Raw genomic sequence first — 17,862 nt, forward strand, 5'->3', positions numbered from 1 at the left:
ACCTTTCTACACATTTTACTATACAACTGAGAAAAACACTGCCATTACTATCACCACTGATCTCTTCAGTAAAGTCCTTAAGAACTGGGAAGCTGTCAGGCTTATACTGACACATTTTCCAAAATTCTAATTTTCACATGAAAGATCAAATTTTATTTATCATTGGCCAAAAATATTCTCAGTTGTTTCCCTTTAAGTGATAGGTTGTTCATTTTCAAGAAAATGTCTTCCAAGTAGCCGAGTCTGAATAACCAGTTTGTCTGTAAGCCCTTCTTTCACATAAAAATGCTATTCCATTACAAAAGCAACTATTTTAATTCACAACTCAACTGCACAAGTGTTTGTTCAAGACAACTGCATACTTCACCATGAGCAGAAGTGCTTTATGCATGTTTCCCATTTCTGTTTTATCCCCTCACTGCTGTATCCCCTGTGCCTAGAGCAATGCTTTGCATATAATAGGTGCTCAGTAAATATGTATTAAATGAATGAATAAATGAATAAACAAGCCACTGGATAAATGATAACATCTGTAATTACTTTCAGCTGCTTGGAAGTAAAGCAATAAAAAATTCAGGATATTTATAGTTTTTGGGTATAATTTTAAATTTCACAGAATGTTAAATATTTAATCAGGAAATAAAGGACATTATTTCTTTTGGCAAAGGCATTTGACTGTGGGGATGGCAAAAGCAGCAGGGAACTTTCAAAACCATACCAACAGTGTTTGTACTGGAAAGCAACAGCTTTTAGCAAAGGCAATGGTTCCTGAAAACTGGAACCCTGCCCATGACCTAGAAATGGGTATAAAATCAGGACAGAAAGAAAAGACACTGTAAGTCTCCACTTGCACATCGTTGCCGTGTACTTGTTTTTTCAACTCAGGGTGCCTGGGAATGTTTCACAGAATTGGGAGGAATTACATGCACAAAGATGAACAGGAAATCAAAATATAAAGTGGGACATGCAGGCATTCATAAAGAGTAATTAAAATACTTTAAGTTTTGAGGACTAAATTAAGATAATGTGTTTATCTCAGAAAGCGAGCTGAGGATCTCAGTGTATGGGACACATACTGGGAGTGCCACAGATGTGGATTTTAATGAGGCCACTATTAGAACAATAGACTGCTCATAATAGGTGATCCAGCTAATAAAATGTGCTGGTTAGTAGGAGTTACCATACAGTTCACTACTTTCCAACCAGTAAGAATTCACTAAATACACCATTCTTAAGCTAAAGGATCCAATCATTATTTAATGACTCTAGAATCTCAGTAAACTCTAGGGAGTCATCCTTAGGAAGGACTTACCAGTTAAGGAAGGCCTGGTAGTGGAGTTTAATGACTACATAAATTACCTGCTCTTTAGTTTCTGGTACCACTTCTGCTACCTGGTAATGAGCTGGCAACAGGTAAATTCCTTAACCTTCCTGTAGTTCAGTTTCTCCCTTCTTTCCTGAACTTTGGGAATGCTTAGAGTACGAATGTTTGTGAAATATTTTGGGTCCCTTTAAGATACTGAATAAGTATAAGGAATAAATGGGTGGATTGCCCAGAAGCTAAAATGTTCAGTAAGTTTCTAATTGCCAAATTTTAAACAATAATCTATAAATTTCTTCTACCCTATAGAAAACCTCGAAACAAACACTGGCCACCACAGCAGTTTCTGGATCATTTATCCAACACTTTAGCATCTGTATCACTTGATCTTCATACTAATCCTGTTAGATATGCAAGGCAGGAAGAACCGTTTTAAATCTTCAGACAAAGACACTAAAGTTTAAAGAAACTGAGTGGTTTAAGAGACAGAACTGGGACTCCTTAAGTCTCATGAGCTCAGTCATCTTATACTCCTGCTCCTTGCTTGGCTGAGGGAGGGAGGGAGGGAGGGAAGGAAGGAAGGAAGGAAGGAAGGAAGGAAGGAAGGGGAAAAGGAAAAGAAAGGGAAAAGGGGAAAGGAAAGGAAAGGAGGAAGGGAAGGGAAGGGAAGGGAAGGGGAGGGGAGGGGAGGGGAGGGGAGGGGAGGGGAGGGGAGGGGAGGGGAGGGGAGGAAGGGAGAGGCAGACCCTCATCAGTATTTCTCAAGTCCCAACAGCAGGCATAAAGCTATCCAGCTTCCTTGGACCCTGAACAAACAATCCTGGCTCAACTTACCTGTAGCTTCACAGCAATGACCACCGAGTTAAGATCTTTGTCCATTTCTTTTAGCATGACGAGTTTCTTCAGGGTCAAGCTGAATAGCCTACAAAAAATTTGAGAAAGACAATCCAGTCAAACGTAAGGAATTTAGGAGAAAAGTGATAGATGATCTGATGGGGAAACCACTCTACCTAAAGAAAGAATGTTGGAATGCCAAACAGCGTCCTCCTTTAGTAAAAAAGCACTCTCCTGTTTAACTTTTATAAACAAGTGTCAAAAGGTGTATTATTCCATGAATCTCTGTGGATGCCCATTGATCTCAAGCTAAAACTGACACACTTTTTCCCTAATACGTGGGAGAAATTTCTGAGGGGAGACCAAGGACAGGTACAGATGTTTGTTTTGCTTATCCAGTCCCTCTTCTAATTTACATCTAATCACACCTGAAACATTTACAGATGTACATCTGTAGCAACAAGGAGATAATCCGCACAAACAAAATAGATACCATTTGCAGAAAATGATTTAAATGGCCACAATTTGGGTTTCAGTTGAATTGTGCTTGAGGTGTGCAGAAAATCCTCAGTGCCACCCAATGAGGAAGTTCCCCCTAACTGAAAGAGACAGGACTGTCCCTTGCTCTGGAGTCAGCAACTGTCATTTGACTTGACCTTGCCTTACCAAAACAGGCCTACCCTGGTCTTCTAGGAAGAGTTGGGAGGGAAACTTTGGATACTGCCTTTCTACTTCTGGTTTAAGTGGTTCAAATCCAGCACATTCTCTTCCTTGGAGAGGCTCTGACAAATGGGGAGTCACACAAAGGATGCTGCTTACCAGAGTCATCATGAGTTCTCAGACTCCATTTTATGCTTCCTCTCTCTCCCGTGCTGCAGCTGTCTTGCCCCTGCTTTCTGTCTGTCTTACCTCTCTGCGCTCCTTCCTCATACTCTAAACTCCAGTCATACTGAGTCTCCTTTAGGTCCTTGGGTGACACACACCTCTGGCCTTCTGCCAAAGGGCTTGGCAAAGTATAGCTGCTCAGCAAACATCTGTTAGATAAAATGTTATAACTTCCTAATGCCTCCTCATTCACCGACTAGCGCTGGGAGCAAGAGCTACCTCACCTGCGCTCCTAAAACATGCTCAGGTTCGTTAAACTGGGATCACCTGGGTTCATGCTCTTTCCTCCAAAATCTCCCCCTCAATGCCTACCCACAGCATTATATGTTTCTCTTTCCCCTTCAGAGCAGAGACATGCTGGCCCAAAAGGAACTCTGGTTCTGCCAACATCAAAGGGATTATTATATTCCACAGAGCTGGCTATTAAGAAACGTATGAACTATGTTGTTCAACTATGTATCTTCAAGCCCTGCTAGAAAGGAAAGGGAACATGACTGGATGAACAAATGGAGGAGACTGCATATGCTGTTTTGTTCCTCGTTGAAGGCTGCTATTTATGAACGCTTTCAATGGGTTAAGTTTTTGTTTCCTTCCAAAGCAAACATTTTCTAGCTTCTGACTGATGGATCTCTATCCAAGATATAAAGAGTCACAGAACTAAATCTGGGACACACACTTCTTCCCCTCTGCTTGTTATCCTTCTTCACCCGTTTACACATTCCATACATTAAGTGAGCGTTTCTTGTACTCTGGGTACCAGGTTAGTGGTTGGAATTGTAGAGGGATGTGGTTCTCAGCCTCGTGGAGATTATACACACCAGAGGGGAAGACGAGTAATGACTTACATTACACTCCTTGCCCTCAGCTTTTTCATGTCCCATAAGGCTCTGGACCATCTTTCCTTTTCCATAACATGTAAAAATTGTCGGGTAATGCAGCAGAATTTTGTTAGGAAGGAAAAACATATCATAGACCAATAGGTGTTTACTGACTCCATAAACCTTTATGCCACACCACCTATGTCAACAAGAAAGCCAAGAACGATTTAGTACCTGAGGTAACAAGGCAATAGCAAGACTGGATTTTCTCAGTGTTTGCTTAGAAACTAGATATACCACACTGATTTCCATATTACTGGCAATAGTTCAATAGATATTTTTTGTTTGTTTTTAATGGTATGACTCAAAGGGATGTGGGGACTTAAATGCATTCTAGTTCTTCAAAGTGTAAGAAAATGTGTATGACTCATTAGGCACCCACCATGTCACACGTACTTGTTATATGCTGCATTATCTCATGTAAGTCTTATAATAATTCTAACAGGTGGGTAACATATCCACCCATTTTACAGATGAGGATGCCTGAAGGATTAAGCGACTTGACCGAGCTCACACAAAGTGGTCGAGCCAAGATGCAAACTTAGGCCTATCTTAGCCCAGAACCCAATTTAAGTTACTACAAGGCACTTTATTAGAAAGTTAGAAGACAGTATTTTAATTACAAGTAAATATTTTCAACATACATTTAATATAATAGAAAAACTCTGGAGAAATAAGATACATTTCTGCTTAAACCACACTCACACACAGTTGGCTGCAACAGTCCTAGATGGCTCCAAGGATGACTAAGCCTGACTGAGCCTGGCAAGATGTTCTGACTGGAGGTGCCACAATGCATAAGAGGCTGAATTAGATTATGATCCTAGATGTTCTTGCTACCATATGTTTTACTGGTTGGGTACTTCTTATGCAGTAAAAATACAGAATCCAAGGCCTAAAAGGAAAGGGTCCTTCCCTGACCACATTCCTGTTTTAATCAGTTTTTCTACAGCAGAAAATAACTTCACACTAAAATTATAAAAACTAATAATTCCAAGTGCTGGTGAAGATGTGGCATAACCGAAGTCCCCTGTGTGGCCGGTGAGAGCGTAAAATTGTACAACTGCATTCAAGAAAAGCACTTGGTAGTTTATCAGTTGACATTAATTATATGACTATTCCTACGCCAAGCTCCCAAGAGAACCCAAGAAAATGAAGGCAGACCCCACAAAAAGACAGGTACAGGAATGTTCAGAGCAGCTCCACTCATAAAAGCCCTAAATCAGAAATAACTAAAATGTCTACCAACAGAAGAATGGACAAACAAATGTGCTATGCAAAAAAGAACAAGCTACTGACACATGGGACAACATGAAGGAATTTCAAAAACACTAGCTATGTTGGTCTAAAGAAGGCAGACACAAAAGACTACAAACATATGATTCCATCCATATGAAGTTCAAGAATCAATAAGACCAATGCATGGTGATAGGTGACAGCACAGTAACTGAGGCAAGTGGAGGCATTCATTGGGAAGGGACATGAGGCAAGGGAACCCTTTAGAGTAACTGATACATCATGGTGGCCACGTGGGTATACACACATGCAAAACCCCACAGAGCTTTAGATCCAAGACCCATGCAGCCCACTGTATACAAACTACACATACTTTTTTTTTTTTTTTTTTTTTAAGACCAGAATGAAGGCTTTAGAGCCAGACATAGCCAGGTCTGAATTACAGTTCTGTCACATTACTCTCACTTATCCAATCAGCCTACAATGAGCCAGGCGCTGTTCTAGTTATTTGTGACGTTATCAGTAAACAAAACAGACAAAGATTTGTGTCACAACTTTAATTTTTATATTCTAGTGAAAAGAGTCACAAACAATAAACACAGATATTTTAAAAATTTCATAGTATGTTAGATACTAACACATACATAGTATGTGTTAAAACAGAAGTAGGTAAGGGGGATTGTGAGTGTGAAGCAGAGGGCAAGGAGGGTTGTAATTTTAAGTAAGTTGGTCAGGGTAGACCTCACTGAGGAGTTCTACATTAAGGGAAAAAAGTGCAAAGGTCTTAAGGTATAGCACACTGGTCTGTTTGAGACAGAGGAGGCCAGTGGAACTGAAGCAGAGTGAGCAAGGGTAAGAGTGGTGTGGGATAAAGTCAAATACATATTTGGTGGGTGGGGGGCCTTACCAGCCATGTGGGGCTGTGTAGACCATAATAAGGACTGGCTCTTATTCTGCAAGAAATGGGGAGTCTGGGGAGCTACTGGCTTTAAGTGAGAGACATGGCTTGTTTTACATTTTAATAGGATCGTTCTAGCTGTTCTATAGGATAGAATGAAGGAGAACAGAGGGGAAGGGGGAAAAGTTGAATCAGAAGGCAACTACCAGAGTGCAAGCAGTAGACTACTTGTAGTTCAGAGGGTAGTGTAGCAGGGTGGCAGCACTGGAGGTGGTAAAAAATGGTTTGAATTCTGAATACACTATTGAAGATGTAGGTCAACTCCTGGGTTTTGGGCCTGAACATCTGGAAATAAGCCGGTGCGGTTATCATTAACTGAGATGGGTAAAACTTTGGGTAAAGCAGGTTTGAGGAATTTAAGATCAACTGGACACTTTAAATTTGAGAGGTCTCTTAGATTTCTAAGTAGAGATGATGAGCAGCGAGTTAGATATAGAAGTCTGCCTCTGGGCTGAAAACATTAATATGTAACTGTGGCATAAAGGTGGAATATAAAGAAATGAAACTGGATGAGATGATCCATAGACTGAGCACATATACAAAGACAAGAGCACCAGGGTCAAGCCCAAGAATACTTCCACATTAAGGACCAAGAGGTGAAGATGATGAACTAACAAAGCGATCAAGAAGGATCACCAGGGAGGCAGGAGAAACACTAAATAAGTGGGATATTCTAGAAGTCAAGAGAGACTGGTCAGCTGTATCAAATGCTGCTGATGGGTCAAGAGAAAGACTGAGAACGGATGACTCAATTTAGCCACACGGACCTTAACAAGACCAATTTCACAGAATAGTGAAAAGGAAGGCATAACTGGAATGAATTTGAAAGAGAAGGGGAGGAAAGAACTGGAGACAGAAAGTATAAAGACACAAATCTGTCTCAGTCCTAGCTCTACCCCCAGCATCCTGAGTAGTAAACTTCTTGTCCAACAGAAATACAGTGCAAGCCACAGGTATAACTTTCCTTTCTGGGAGTCTGTAATTTTGCTATGTGCTAGGAAGAGGGTACCCAACCAACGAGCCCCCAGTAAAGACCTGGGCCCTAAATCTCTAATGAGCTTTCCTGGTAACAGTATTCTCTAGGTGTTGTCACAATTCAGTGCATCTTGTGTGACTCCACTGGGTGAAAACTCTTGAAAGATTGCACCTGGTTTTCTCCAGACTTTGCCCATGTACCTTTCCTCTTTGCTGACTTTGCTTTCGTATTCCTTTTGCCGAAATAAGTCATAGCTGTGACTACGGCTATGTTCTGAATCCTGTGAGTCCTCTTAGGAATCCTTGAACCTGGTGGTGATCTGGGGGACCCCCAGCCCAGAGTGGGCAGAAAGGGACAATTACAAAAGGGTACTTTTGGGGTGATGGATATGTTCGTTACCTTAATTGTGGTGATGATTTCACAAGTATGTATTTATGTAAAAACTTGTCAAATTGAACACTTTAAATATGTGCAGTTGATTGTAGGTCAATTACACTTCAATAAAGCTGATTTTTTTTTAAAGGAAGGTTCCACCCACTGTGCTATAGTCTGCTAATTGGCTGCCCAACATCTATTTTCCCCTTTCTACTTAATAACAGAGCACCAATTTTTAGCTAAGCATGTGGCTTCCTAAAATAAAAGACCACACTTCTCAGCTTCTTTTGCAGTTAGGTGGAAACACGTGCATAAAATCTGGCCTGTGTATAAGTGGACATACTAGGTATGACGAGTGGGAAGATTTTTCAGAGGGAGTCCACTCACCTAACAGGTTCTTTCTCCTCCTTCTGGTCTGCAATGTAGGCTGATGGCTCTAGCTCCTGCAGCTAACTTGGACCATGAGGGAACCTTGATAATTCAAGCCATGTGTGAGGAATGTGAATTAGATTTCTTTTTTAATGTTTATTTATTTTTGAGAGAGAGAGAGAGAGAGAGAGAGAGAGAGAGGAAGAGGCAGAAAGAGAGGGAGACACAGAATCTGAAGTAGGCTCCAGGCTCTGAGGTGTCAGCACAGACCCTGACCCGGGGCTCGAACTCATGAACTGTGAGATCATTACCTGAGCCGAAGTCAGTCACTTAGCGGACTCAGCCACCCAAGTGCCCTAGGAATGTGAATTAGAAAGAGAGGAGCCATGGGGTGCCTGGGTGGCTCAGTCGGTTGAGCGTCCGACTTCGGCTCAGGTCACGATCTCGCGGTCCGTGAGTTCGAGCCCCGCGTTGGGCTCTGGGCTGATGGCTCAGAGCCTGGAGCCTGCTTCCGATTCTGTGTCTTCATCTCTCTCTGCCCCTCCCCCGTTCATGCTCTGTCTCTCTGTCTCAAAAAGAAATAAACATTAAAAAAAAAAATTAAAAAAAAAAAAAAAAAAAAGAGAGGAGCCAGGATCTTTGATGACACTGTAGGAGCTACTATTATCAACCCTGGATCGTTTATCTCTGGATTTTTAAATTTTGTCATTTAATTTTTTAATTTTTATTTGTTTACTTATTTTTTAATATGAAATTTATTGTCAAATTGGTTTCCATTCAACACCCAGTGCTCCTTCCAACAGGTGCCCTCCTCAGTGCCCATCACCCACCCTCCCCTCCCTCCCACTCCCCATCAACCCTCAGTTTATTCTGTTTAGAGCTGCACTTTCAACAATAGCCAAATTATGGAAAGAGCCTAAATGTCCATCAACTGATGAATGGATAAAGAAATTGTGGTTTATATACACAGTGGAATACTACTTGGCAATGAGAAAGAATGAAATATGGCCTTTTGCAGCAACGTGGATGGAACTGGAGAGTGTTATGCTAAGTGAAATAAGTAATTTTTTATTTTTTAATTTTTTTTTCAACGTTTATTTATTTTTGGGACAGAGAGAGACAGAGCATGAACGGGGGAGGGGCAGAGAGAGAGGGAGACACAGAATCGGAAACAGGCTCCAGGCTCCGAGCCATCAGCCCAGAGCCCGACGCGGGGCTCGAACTCACGGACCGCGAGATCGTGACCTGGCTGAAGTCGGACGCTTAACCGACTGCGCCACCCAGGCGCCCCAGTAATTTTTTATTTTTAAATAATCTCTACATCCGACGTGGGGCTTGAGCTCACAATTCCGAGATAAGAGCTGATCTCTACCAACTGAGCCAGCCAGGCACCCCTTTTTATTTTTTTATGTGAGGAAGAAATAAACTGGTGTGTGTGTGTGTGTGTGTGTTATATGTAAGTAAACCTATTTTTAAGTGATATACCAGGAACAGATTCCCAAAGTGTTAGGACTCAGTCACCAGCTCCCAAATACTTTTAAGAGAACCAGATGAATTATTCCCAAAGTCCATTTTAAAGAGTGATGCCCTATCAAGAAATCCTGACTCTCACCCTTATGAAAGGAAGGGAAGATATCTCACAAGTTAAAGGAAAAAAGGTTCTTTCCATGATCCTTAGAAGAACCAAATTCCTAGACTTCTGCATTCCAGAGAGCTCACTAGGAACCTCTGTGGTACCATGGGTTGGAAGCCAGTCTCATGGTACAACTTGGGAACATGGGAGCTGGCTAAAGACTCCTCTGTACTTCCCTTCCAACTTGTCTCCTCATCTGGTGATGAGACAAGAGTGAAGTTCTAGCTAAAAGTTTTTAACCAAAGGTTTCAAACGGAATGTATGGCTGGGATTCCCCAGCTAGTCCACCTCTGAAATGTCGGTCAAAGGCCAGATAGAGAAACATGCACCTCTATGTGCCAGAACTCAAAGAAGTCAACCATCTGCCTTTAAAGTAGAACAGAATATCACAAAGATGGCTGAAATCCAAAGGACTTGTAAAGGAGGATTCCAGGTTATTCAGCTCAAAAATAATCTTCCCTTCTACAAAGGCATTTTGAACTTATACTGGTAATAGGACTTGTTTATTGTCATTTTTTAAGACTCCATTTGTAAATGCTAGTGAAGTCCAGCATTAATAAAACAATGAAATGTCAAATCAAAGTCCCCTGATTACTCAAAGTGCTTCTTCCTTCTGCATTTTGGTCTCTTCCTGATCCCACTCCTTTCTTTCCTTGTTGGGTAACCTTTGGTGACCTCTGTGCCTCAATTTTTCCACATAAAATGAAGACAACAACAGTACCCCACTTAATAACATTGTAATATAGTTTAATTGAGGGAATGGAAGGCGAAACAAGGCCCGGCACGTGGTAAGATGCTATAACCGCCACATTTGGAATTGTCATCAGCAATCACCATTATTTATTTGTTCACAGTTTAAGGCTGTATTTGATCTCCTTTGGGGATGTGGGGATCAACTTGCTTCCAAGCAGAGCAGTGAGGCAACAGCCATTATGAACAGGGAGGGAGCTCCTGGCCTCTACTCTCATCCCCTGTGCCCAAGTCATTTCCCTTCTGCTTTGCAGGCACCGCAGCCCTTGAAGAGAACACCCTCACTGCCACCACCCACACGAAGGATAGTCAGAGTAACACTGATGGAGTCTAGAACTGGGTTAAAGATTTTCTTTTTGCTCAGCAAGATTTCCATCAACCATTTACTGTATAGATCTTCACTGTACTTAGCTCTACACTAGAAGCTATAAGGTACATAGAAAAATAAGGCATAATCTCTGTTTTGGGGCACTTTATAACCTAGTTGAGAAGACAGGATTTAAGTATATCAAACAATTATCTAACAACTGTAACTGCATACAAAATTAAGTACTAAATTACATACAAGAAGATTATGAGTGATTGTGCTACAGCTTCAGGGAGGACATATCACTTGAGCCCAGATAAATTCTCTCAAGAAATTACTTTCTTTGATTCCATTAGACTGAATCTGAAAGAATAAAGCTGTCTCCTTGATAAGTGGATAGAGAATGATACAATATTATAACAAGAATCTTTTGAACCTTCTAAATTATTCTATTTTGTACTTCACTGTAAGATAAAGGAGAAACAGCCTTAAATGTTTTCTACAAATGGTCCCCAACCTGTATTTCACAGCTGTTTCAAACTTAACTCCATGTAAATCAGAACTAGAGAGGCTCACCAAAGGACAGTCCTATTCTACCCCCTTTCCCCAAATCTATTCTGTACTAGGGTATCAATGAACAGTGAAATGGCCACATTTTGCACAGAAAAGGGGGAAGAAAGGAGAAACAAAGATCTGGATGGAATCATAAACTGCATAGTAAGTCTCTGAATCACACTGATGGTCCTTTTGGGACCAGAAGACTGGTGACCTGGATGATTTTTGGCCCTACCAAGAAATGACTATGTTATATGAGCAAGTCAATTTTTTCTCCCTTTCAGTTCTTTAATCGCAAGATGGGGAGGAAAAAAAAAAAAAAAAGCTCTACCTTCTCCCTGCAATAGCATTTATCAGGACAAAGAGCAAATCAGTAGAAAAATTTATGGAAAAAATGTTCCTTTATGAGAGTAATTTTCATTTCTACAATTGCTTCAATTTTAACAGGGCACCTGTAGATGTCTGGATGAGCTTCAATCACAATAACACAAAAGGTAAATTTCTGAGCAGTGTACTTAAAAAAATTTTTTTTAACATTTATTTATTTTTAAGACAGACAAAGCACGAGAGGGGGGAGGGGCACAGAGAGAGGGAGACAAAATCCAAAGCAGGCTCCAGGCTTTGAGCTGTCAGCACAGAGCCTGACACGGGACTTCAACCCATGAACTGTGAGATCAAGACCTGAGCCAAAGTCGGACGCTTAACCGACTGAGCTACCCAGGTGCCCCCTCCTTCCCCCGCAGTGGTGTACTTTTACTGCTTAAGAAGTTACTTGAACATGTGGACATTAAAGTTATAATTTTATATAAGCATAGACTGAGAAACAATGAATTAAAGCAGTAATATTTTAAAATTAATAACTCTAAAGCAGATTTTTAAAAAGCAAACCAACTCAGTTGTCATCCCGAAAGGCACAACTTGGGAGAGATGGTTTGAATGAGATAGAGAGAAATGGACTTTACAATGAATGGGTTAAGAGGAAAAAAGACTTCTTGCTTGTTATTGTATCACAAAGAAATCAGATGGAACTAGGCAATGTTCACATGGTAAAACACCACAGAATGAGAAAAAACTCAGACCCAAACAGAAAACATTACCCAACAATAGGCTCTGGCATGTTTTATTCTGTAGCCATAGGATGTGACTTTCTGTGAAGCAAAGGAACATAAGGTTAAGTAAACCCCTAATTTTCAGCCACCTAGCATATGTTTATTTTGGGGGCATAAATGCCAATTTCTTGCACATGCCAACAGGATTTATAACATTACCCCCCCCCCCCCTTTCTACAATCTCCTTGATGATAATCTAAATGGAAAGGGCCTCAAATATGGGGGGGGGGGAGGGGAGAGGAGGGCTCTTGCTATTAAAACTACACATGAAAATCCTCAAGTCTGTAGTTCCTTCAGTAATACAGAACAGTTTTCTCACCCATAAAATAGAACTGCTGTGTGAACTAAGAAGTATGAGAAGTACCAAAGCGTAGAGCCTGGCATATCAGAAGTGCTCAAAAAGGTTAAGTGCCCTCCTTCCTTAACCTTTCTTTGCTCAAAGGAAGTCTACATACCATCAGCATCTGCCAAGTCCTAGTCACTTAAATCACACTCCTTCATTATGACAATCCCTTAATCCAAGTGTTTCAGTGACAGAGGCAGAAGACGTGTATGGGAAGAACAAAACAAACAAAAAACCCTCTGAATTTTGGTCCAGCCAAAAATAAGTGATCTTGATGTGAGAAACAAAGGCAAGCTGAGTGCAAAGCACAAGCTAACCCCCTCCTTAACTGACAGAGATCCCAGTCAGGACACGAGTCTCCATCAGTTTGCAACTGTCTTAATGATTTACAAGAAAAAAGGCAATCTCCAGAAACCTACAGACTCAATTTCCTGGAGCCCTAACATCACTGTTCCCTCCATAGGATAGAAAATCTTAATCAGTCACTCCAAGTGCAGCTCTTTTTGCCCATGGGTCCTGACCCCGTGCTTTAATAAAATCACTTTTTTGTATTGAAGAGGTCTCAAGAATTCTTTCTTGGCCATCAGCTCTGAACCCCAACACTTCAAACCACATCCGAGTCAGAGGCAAGAAACAATAAAGTGCATTAAAACAAAAAGATAAACATATCTGAGAGAGACTCCCAAGGCAAGCATGGTTGAATATTAGGGACTTATTAATACACCTTATCACATTAATAGGTTTGAAAGAAAAAAATGCAATTACTTTATTAGATGCCAAAAAGGCATTTGATAAAATTCAACATACATTACTAATTTTAAAAAAGACCCTTAAGAGGTACCTGGCTGGCTCAGTCTGTACAGCCTGCAACTCTTGATCTTGGGTTGAGTTGGAGCCTCATACTGAGTATAGAGAGAACTTAGAAAAAATAAAAAATAAATAGGGGCGCGACTGAGTGGCACAGTCAGTTAAGCATCTGACTTCAGCTCAGGTCATGATCTTGTAGTTTGTGAGTTTAAGCAAAGGACTGTCCATAATTTCTTTGAAGTGACAAAAAATACACTAGTGCCAGTTGTGGGCACCTTCCAACATTCTGAAAAATCACTGATTTCTGCCAAACACCGTGGCCTGAGACTGAGCATAGAAGACAATCACCCACAATCCTGCAGCGAGAGAGAGAGAGAGAGAGAGAGAGAGAGAGAGAAGAACCATTGGCTCAGTTGTGATCATGTGATGTTCAGCATCCTATACTGCTTGTTGCAAGACATCACTTGTTTATCAACTTAAAATTTATTAGAAATGGTTTGCTTGTCTTGTGGAACACTTGCAGAACAAGTTACAATCCAAGGTTTTACTGTAAATGATACCAAAGCTGAAAACAATTTCCAGTTGCACATATATGACTGTGTACTAGAACTCAAGAGAATCAACCAAAAAGCTAGGAGAATCATAACGAAAATATCAAAATAAATATATAAAAACACAAAATGTCCTTAATGCAAACGATAATAATTAACTATAATTAGAAAGTAGAGATGCACATAGTAGGATGCACACAGCAGTATTCAAGGGGGAAATTATTTTGTAATTAACTTCACAATACTTTAGAAAAGAATTTTAATAATTGTTCAATCTAGGAGATGAATATTCATGGAGGCTCATTAAACCCTTTACTTTTTTGTACGTTTAAAAAATTTCATAGTAACAAGAAAGAAAAGAAAAGAAAAGAAAAGAAAAGAAAAGAAAAGAAAGAAAAAGAAAGAAAGAAAGAAAGAAAGAAAGAAAGAAAGAAAGGCCAATATTCCTGAAACCAATACTATACTATATGTTAATTAACTTGAATTTAAGTAAAATCTTGGAAAGGGAAGGGAAGGAAGGGAGAGGAGGGGAGGGGAGGAAAGGAAAGGAATCCAGCCAAGAAACTTTTGGGGAAAAAAGAGTAAAGAAGAAGGCTTTATCCAACAGGATATTAACATGGATTCTAAAGCCAAAGTAATTAAAACGTCTTGGTATTGGGAAAAGAATAAACAAAGAGATCAATGGAAGGGAACAGAGTCCAAAATTAGACCTAAGTATAAACAAAAATTTACTCTATGAAAGAAATAGTTGAGTTACTCAATTAATAAATAGTATCGTAAAACTGGCTAGTTATTTGAATAAAAACAGTGATGGCTATCTCACCCCTTACGGTACTGCATACACAGAAACAGTATATTTAGAAATGAGGGTTAGTTAAAACATTTTCAGGTAAACAAAAAGTTGCTGTCAAGATGTTAGTCAGGGTTCAGGTGTCTGGGTGGCTTCATTGATTAAGCGTCCGACTTCAGCTCGGGTTATGATCTCGCAGTTCAAGCGAGTGGGTTCAAGTGGGTTCAAGCCCCATGTTGGGCTGTGCTGACAGCTTAGAGTCTGGAGCCTGCTTCAGATTCTGTGTCTCTTCTTTCCCTGCCCCTCCCCTGCTCACACTTTGTCTCTCTCTCTTTCAAAAATAAATAAACATAAAAAAAAAAAAAAAAAGATGTTAGGGCTGCAATCATCTTGCCCAGGGCTGCAGCATCCCCTTCCCAGGTGGCTCACTTACAAGTACTGGCAATTGACAGGTGGCCACAGTTCCTTTTCCAGGGCTGACTGACAACCTCATGACATGGCAGCTGGCTTCCCCATAGAGTGAATGTTCCAAGAAAGAGCAAGGTAAAGGGAGAAATGTATCTTATGACCCAGCCTCAGAAGTCACACTCCATCATTTCCTGAATGTTCCTTACACTGTGTAACCACTAGGACAGTGTAACCAATGCCCTTTCAGGTTAGAATGGTCGGCCCTATAGAGTGGGAGGGAACTACTTAAGAGTATGAATTCTAGAAGGTGGATCACTGTAGGTGCCTTGGACAGTGGCTTGAACATTAATGCTACTTCTTAAGGATTATTGTAAAAATAAGAAAATGGTCCTAAAATATCAGGATAGGAAAAGAAATGGTGGACAAAATAAAATCGCAAAAATGTAGGTAAATTTAAACAAACATGGCTAATATGAAATAATGTTTGATTCACACACTGTAAATATTACAGCATGCAGGAGACAGGAAATGACCCAATCACAGAATGTTTTAAAGGTCCCTGAATTGTTTCAGAGGGAAAAAACGGGAAACTAACATTAAACTCTTATGTAGTCAACACTCAAAGTTTGAGAGTAATCATGAAGAAACTAAAAGTTGAATACCTATCTTTCAAACTCATAGTTTAAACGGTATGTGAGAAAAACCCTCCACCAATTCAAAAGGAAACAAAGAAAAAGGGTTAAGAAATTAATTACCCAGAAACACAGGAAAAAGAAGAAATGAGAAAATACTCAGAACCCAACATTAATGAAACATTATGTATCAAAACTAAAGAGGTTCTTGGAGGAGATTTTATTTCATTATTATTTTTTCAGGAAACAACAGTCTTAAGTGGTTATGTTAGATAAGAAGGAATGCTGAAACTAATGAGCTAAGCAGCCATTAAGACATTTAAAGAAAATAAATAAACCCAAACACCTAAAAGAAAATGATAAGGACAAAACTAATTTTATAAAATAGACAATAAGATACATGTCTTAGTAATAAAATTTAGAAACCTGAAATTGTTATTTTTTTCATTTTTAAAAATGTTTATTTGAGAGAGAAAGAGAATGGGGGGAGGGAGGGAGAGAGAGAGAGGAAGACAGAAGATCTGAAGCAGGTTCTGTGCTGACAGCAGAGAGCCTGATGTGGGGCTTGAATTCATGAACTGCAATATCATGACCTGAGCCGAAGTCAGCCACCTAACCAACTGAGCCACCCAGGCGTCCCTGGAATTGTTTTTCAAAGGACATACTCCAGATAAAGCAGAGACTTACAAGACCATGCCACAAACCACTTATGCAAATTAAGTTGGAAATTTAGATGAAAAAGGCAGATTCCTAAAAAATATAACATAAGAGAAATGACCAGGGAAGATGGAGAAAACCTGAGTGGTCCTATAACCACTGACGACACTGGGCAATAATTTTGAACTCTGCTAAGAAAGAAAACATCAGGTCCAGATAATTTTTAAAGGCAAATTATATCCAACATTCAAGGAAGAGATAATTTTAACCTTATACACATTTTCCAGAGGATAAAAAAAGGGAATACTTTCCAATTCATTTCATAAAATTACCATGGATCCTAATCCACAAAAGAGAAAAATTAAAAGCCAATCTCATTTATAAGCATAAACATAAACTTTCAAAACAAAGTATTAGCAAATAAAACCTAGTAATGTATTCTAAAAAATACACCATGACCCATTTGGGTTAACTGCACAAATGTAAGGTGGTTAGAAAACCTAATGTAATTTTCTTCATCAACAGATTAAAGACTAAAATATACAATCATATCATATCAATATGATCAAATCATATTAAACACTTGGTAAAAGTAAACATCCTTTCGTGTAAATGCTCTTAGCAAACTTAGAATAGAAAAACATTCCTTGACATAAAGGATATACACCAAAGACCTTAACGATAAAGTATTAGAACATTCCCTTTAAAAGCAAGACTATGACAAGGTATCCATTTCCACTTCTATTCAAGTGGAATTCCACTTCTATGACATATGCTGTCATATGCTAGTCAGCCCAGTAAGAGAATAAAGCACAAAAACAAAAACACATAAAAATATAAGGATTAAAATGGAAGAAACAAAAGTCATTAGCTTATTTGGGAAATCTGGAAGAATTCTCATTATCAGACTGATGAGAGTTTAACCAGGTTGCTAGATTTCCAAAAATCAACTTCATTTCTAAACATCAGCAACAAAGAAATAAAATGTAATTTAAAAAAAAGATACTATTCACAAAGCAACCAAAATTAAGACACCTGGAATAAAACAATAATAGCAAGAGGTAACAATTACTAAGCATTTATTATGTATCCCTATGAAAAAGAGACTCTTGTTAACTGTTTTGCAGATGAGGAAACTGAGGCACAGAGAGGCTGATTTACCTAAGATCGCAGTTAGTAAGCAGCTAAGTGAGGATTTAAACCCAGGCAGTCTGGTTCTAGAGCCTTTGCTCTTAATCACTACTCTAAACTGCCTTCCTTTGCAAGATGTGCAAGGCCTCCATGGAGTTGCAGGATATTTTGTACATGTATAAATATTGTTCTGAGACATTAAAGAGGTAAAAGAAATGCCATGATCATGCATAAGGGAAATTCTAGCATCAAGATCTTAATACTCCCCCAAATTGATACACAAAATTAATAGAACACTGATCAAAATTCCAACAGGATTTTCCATAGATGCTAATTCTAAAATTTATAAGGAAAAAG

At 39.5% G+C, this 17,862-nt stretch overlaps 1 protein-coding gene across 3 annotated transcripts in view; it reads right to left on the reverse strand.

Annotated features, from left to right (window-relative positions):
• PACS1 (phosphofurin acidic cluster sorting protein 1) overlaps window positions 1-17,862 on the reverse strand; it is a 155,871-nt gene that overhangs the window by 40,345 nt on the left and 97,664 nt on the right. For all 3 annotated transcript variants that reach the window (XM_047877866.1, XM_047877867.1, XM_047877868.1), the window contains exon 2: window positions 2,156-2,243. In XM_047877866.1, the coding sequence (XP_047733822.1) occupies window positions 2,156-2,243 (88 nt within the window). The remainder of the gene's footprint in view (window positions 1-2,155; window positions 2,244-17,862) is intronic.

The sequence above is a fragment of the Prionailurus viverrinus genome, chromosome D1 (genome assembly GCF_022837055.1).
Source record: "Prionailurus viverrinus isolate Anna chromosome D1, UM_Priviv_1.0, whole genome shotgun sequence".
NCBI lineage: Eukaryota > Metazoa > Chordata > Mammalia > Carnivora > Felidae > Prionailurus > Prionailurus viverrinus.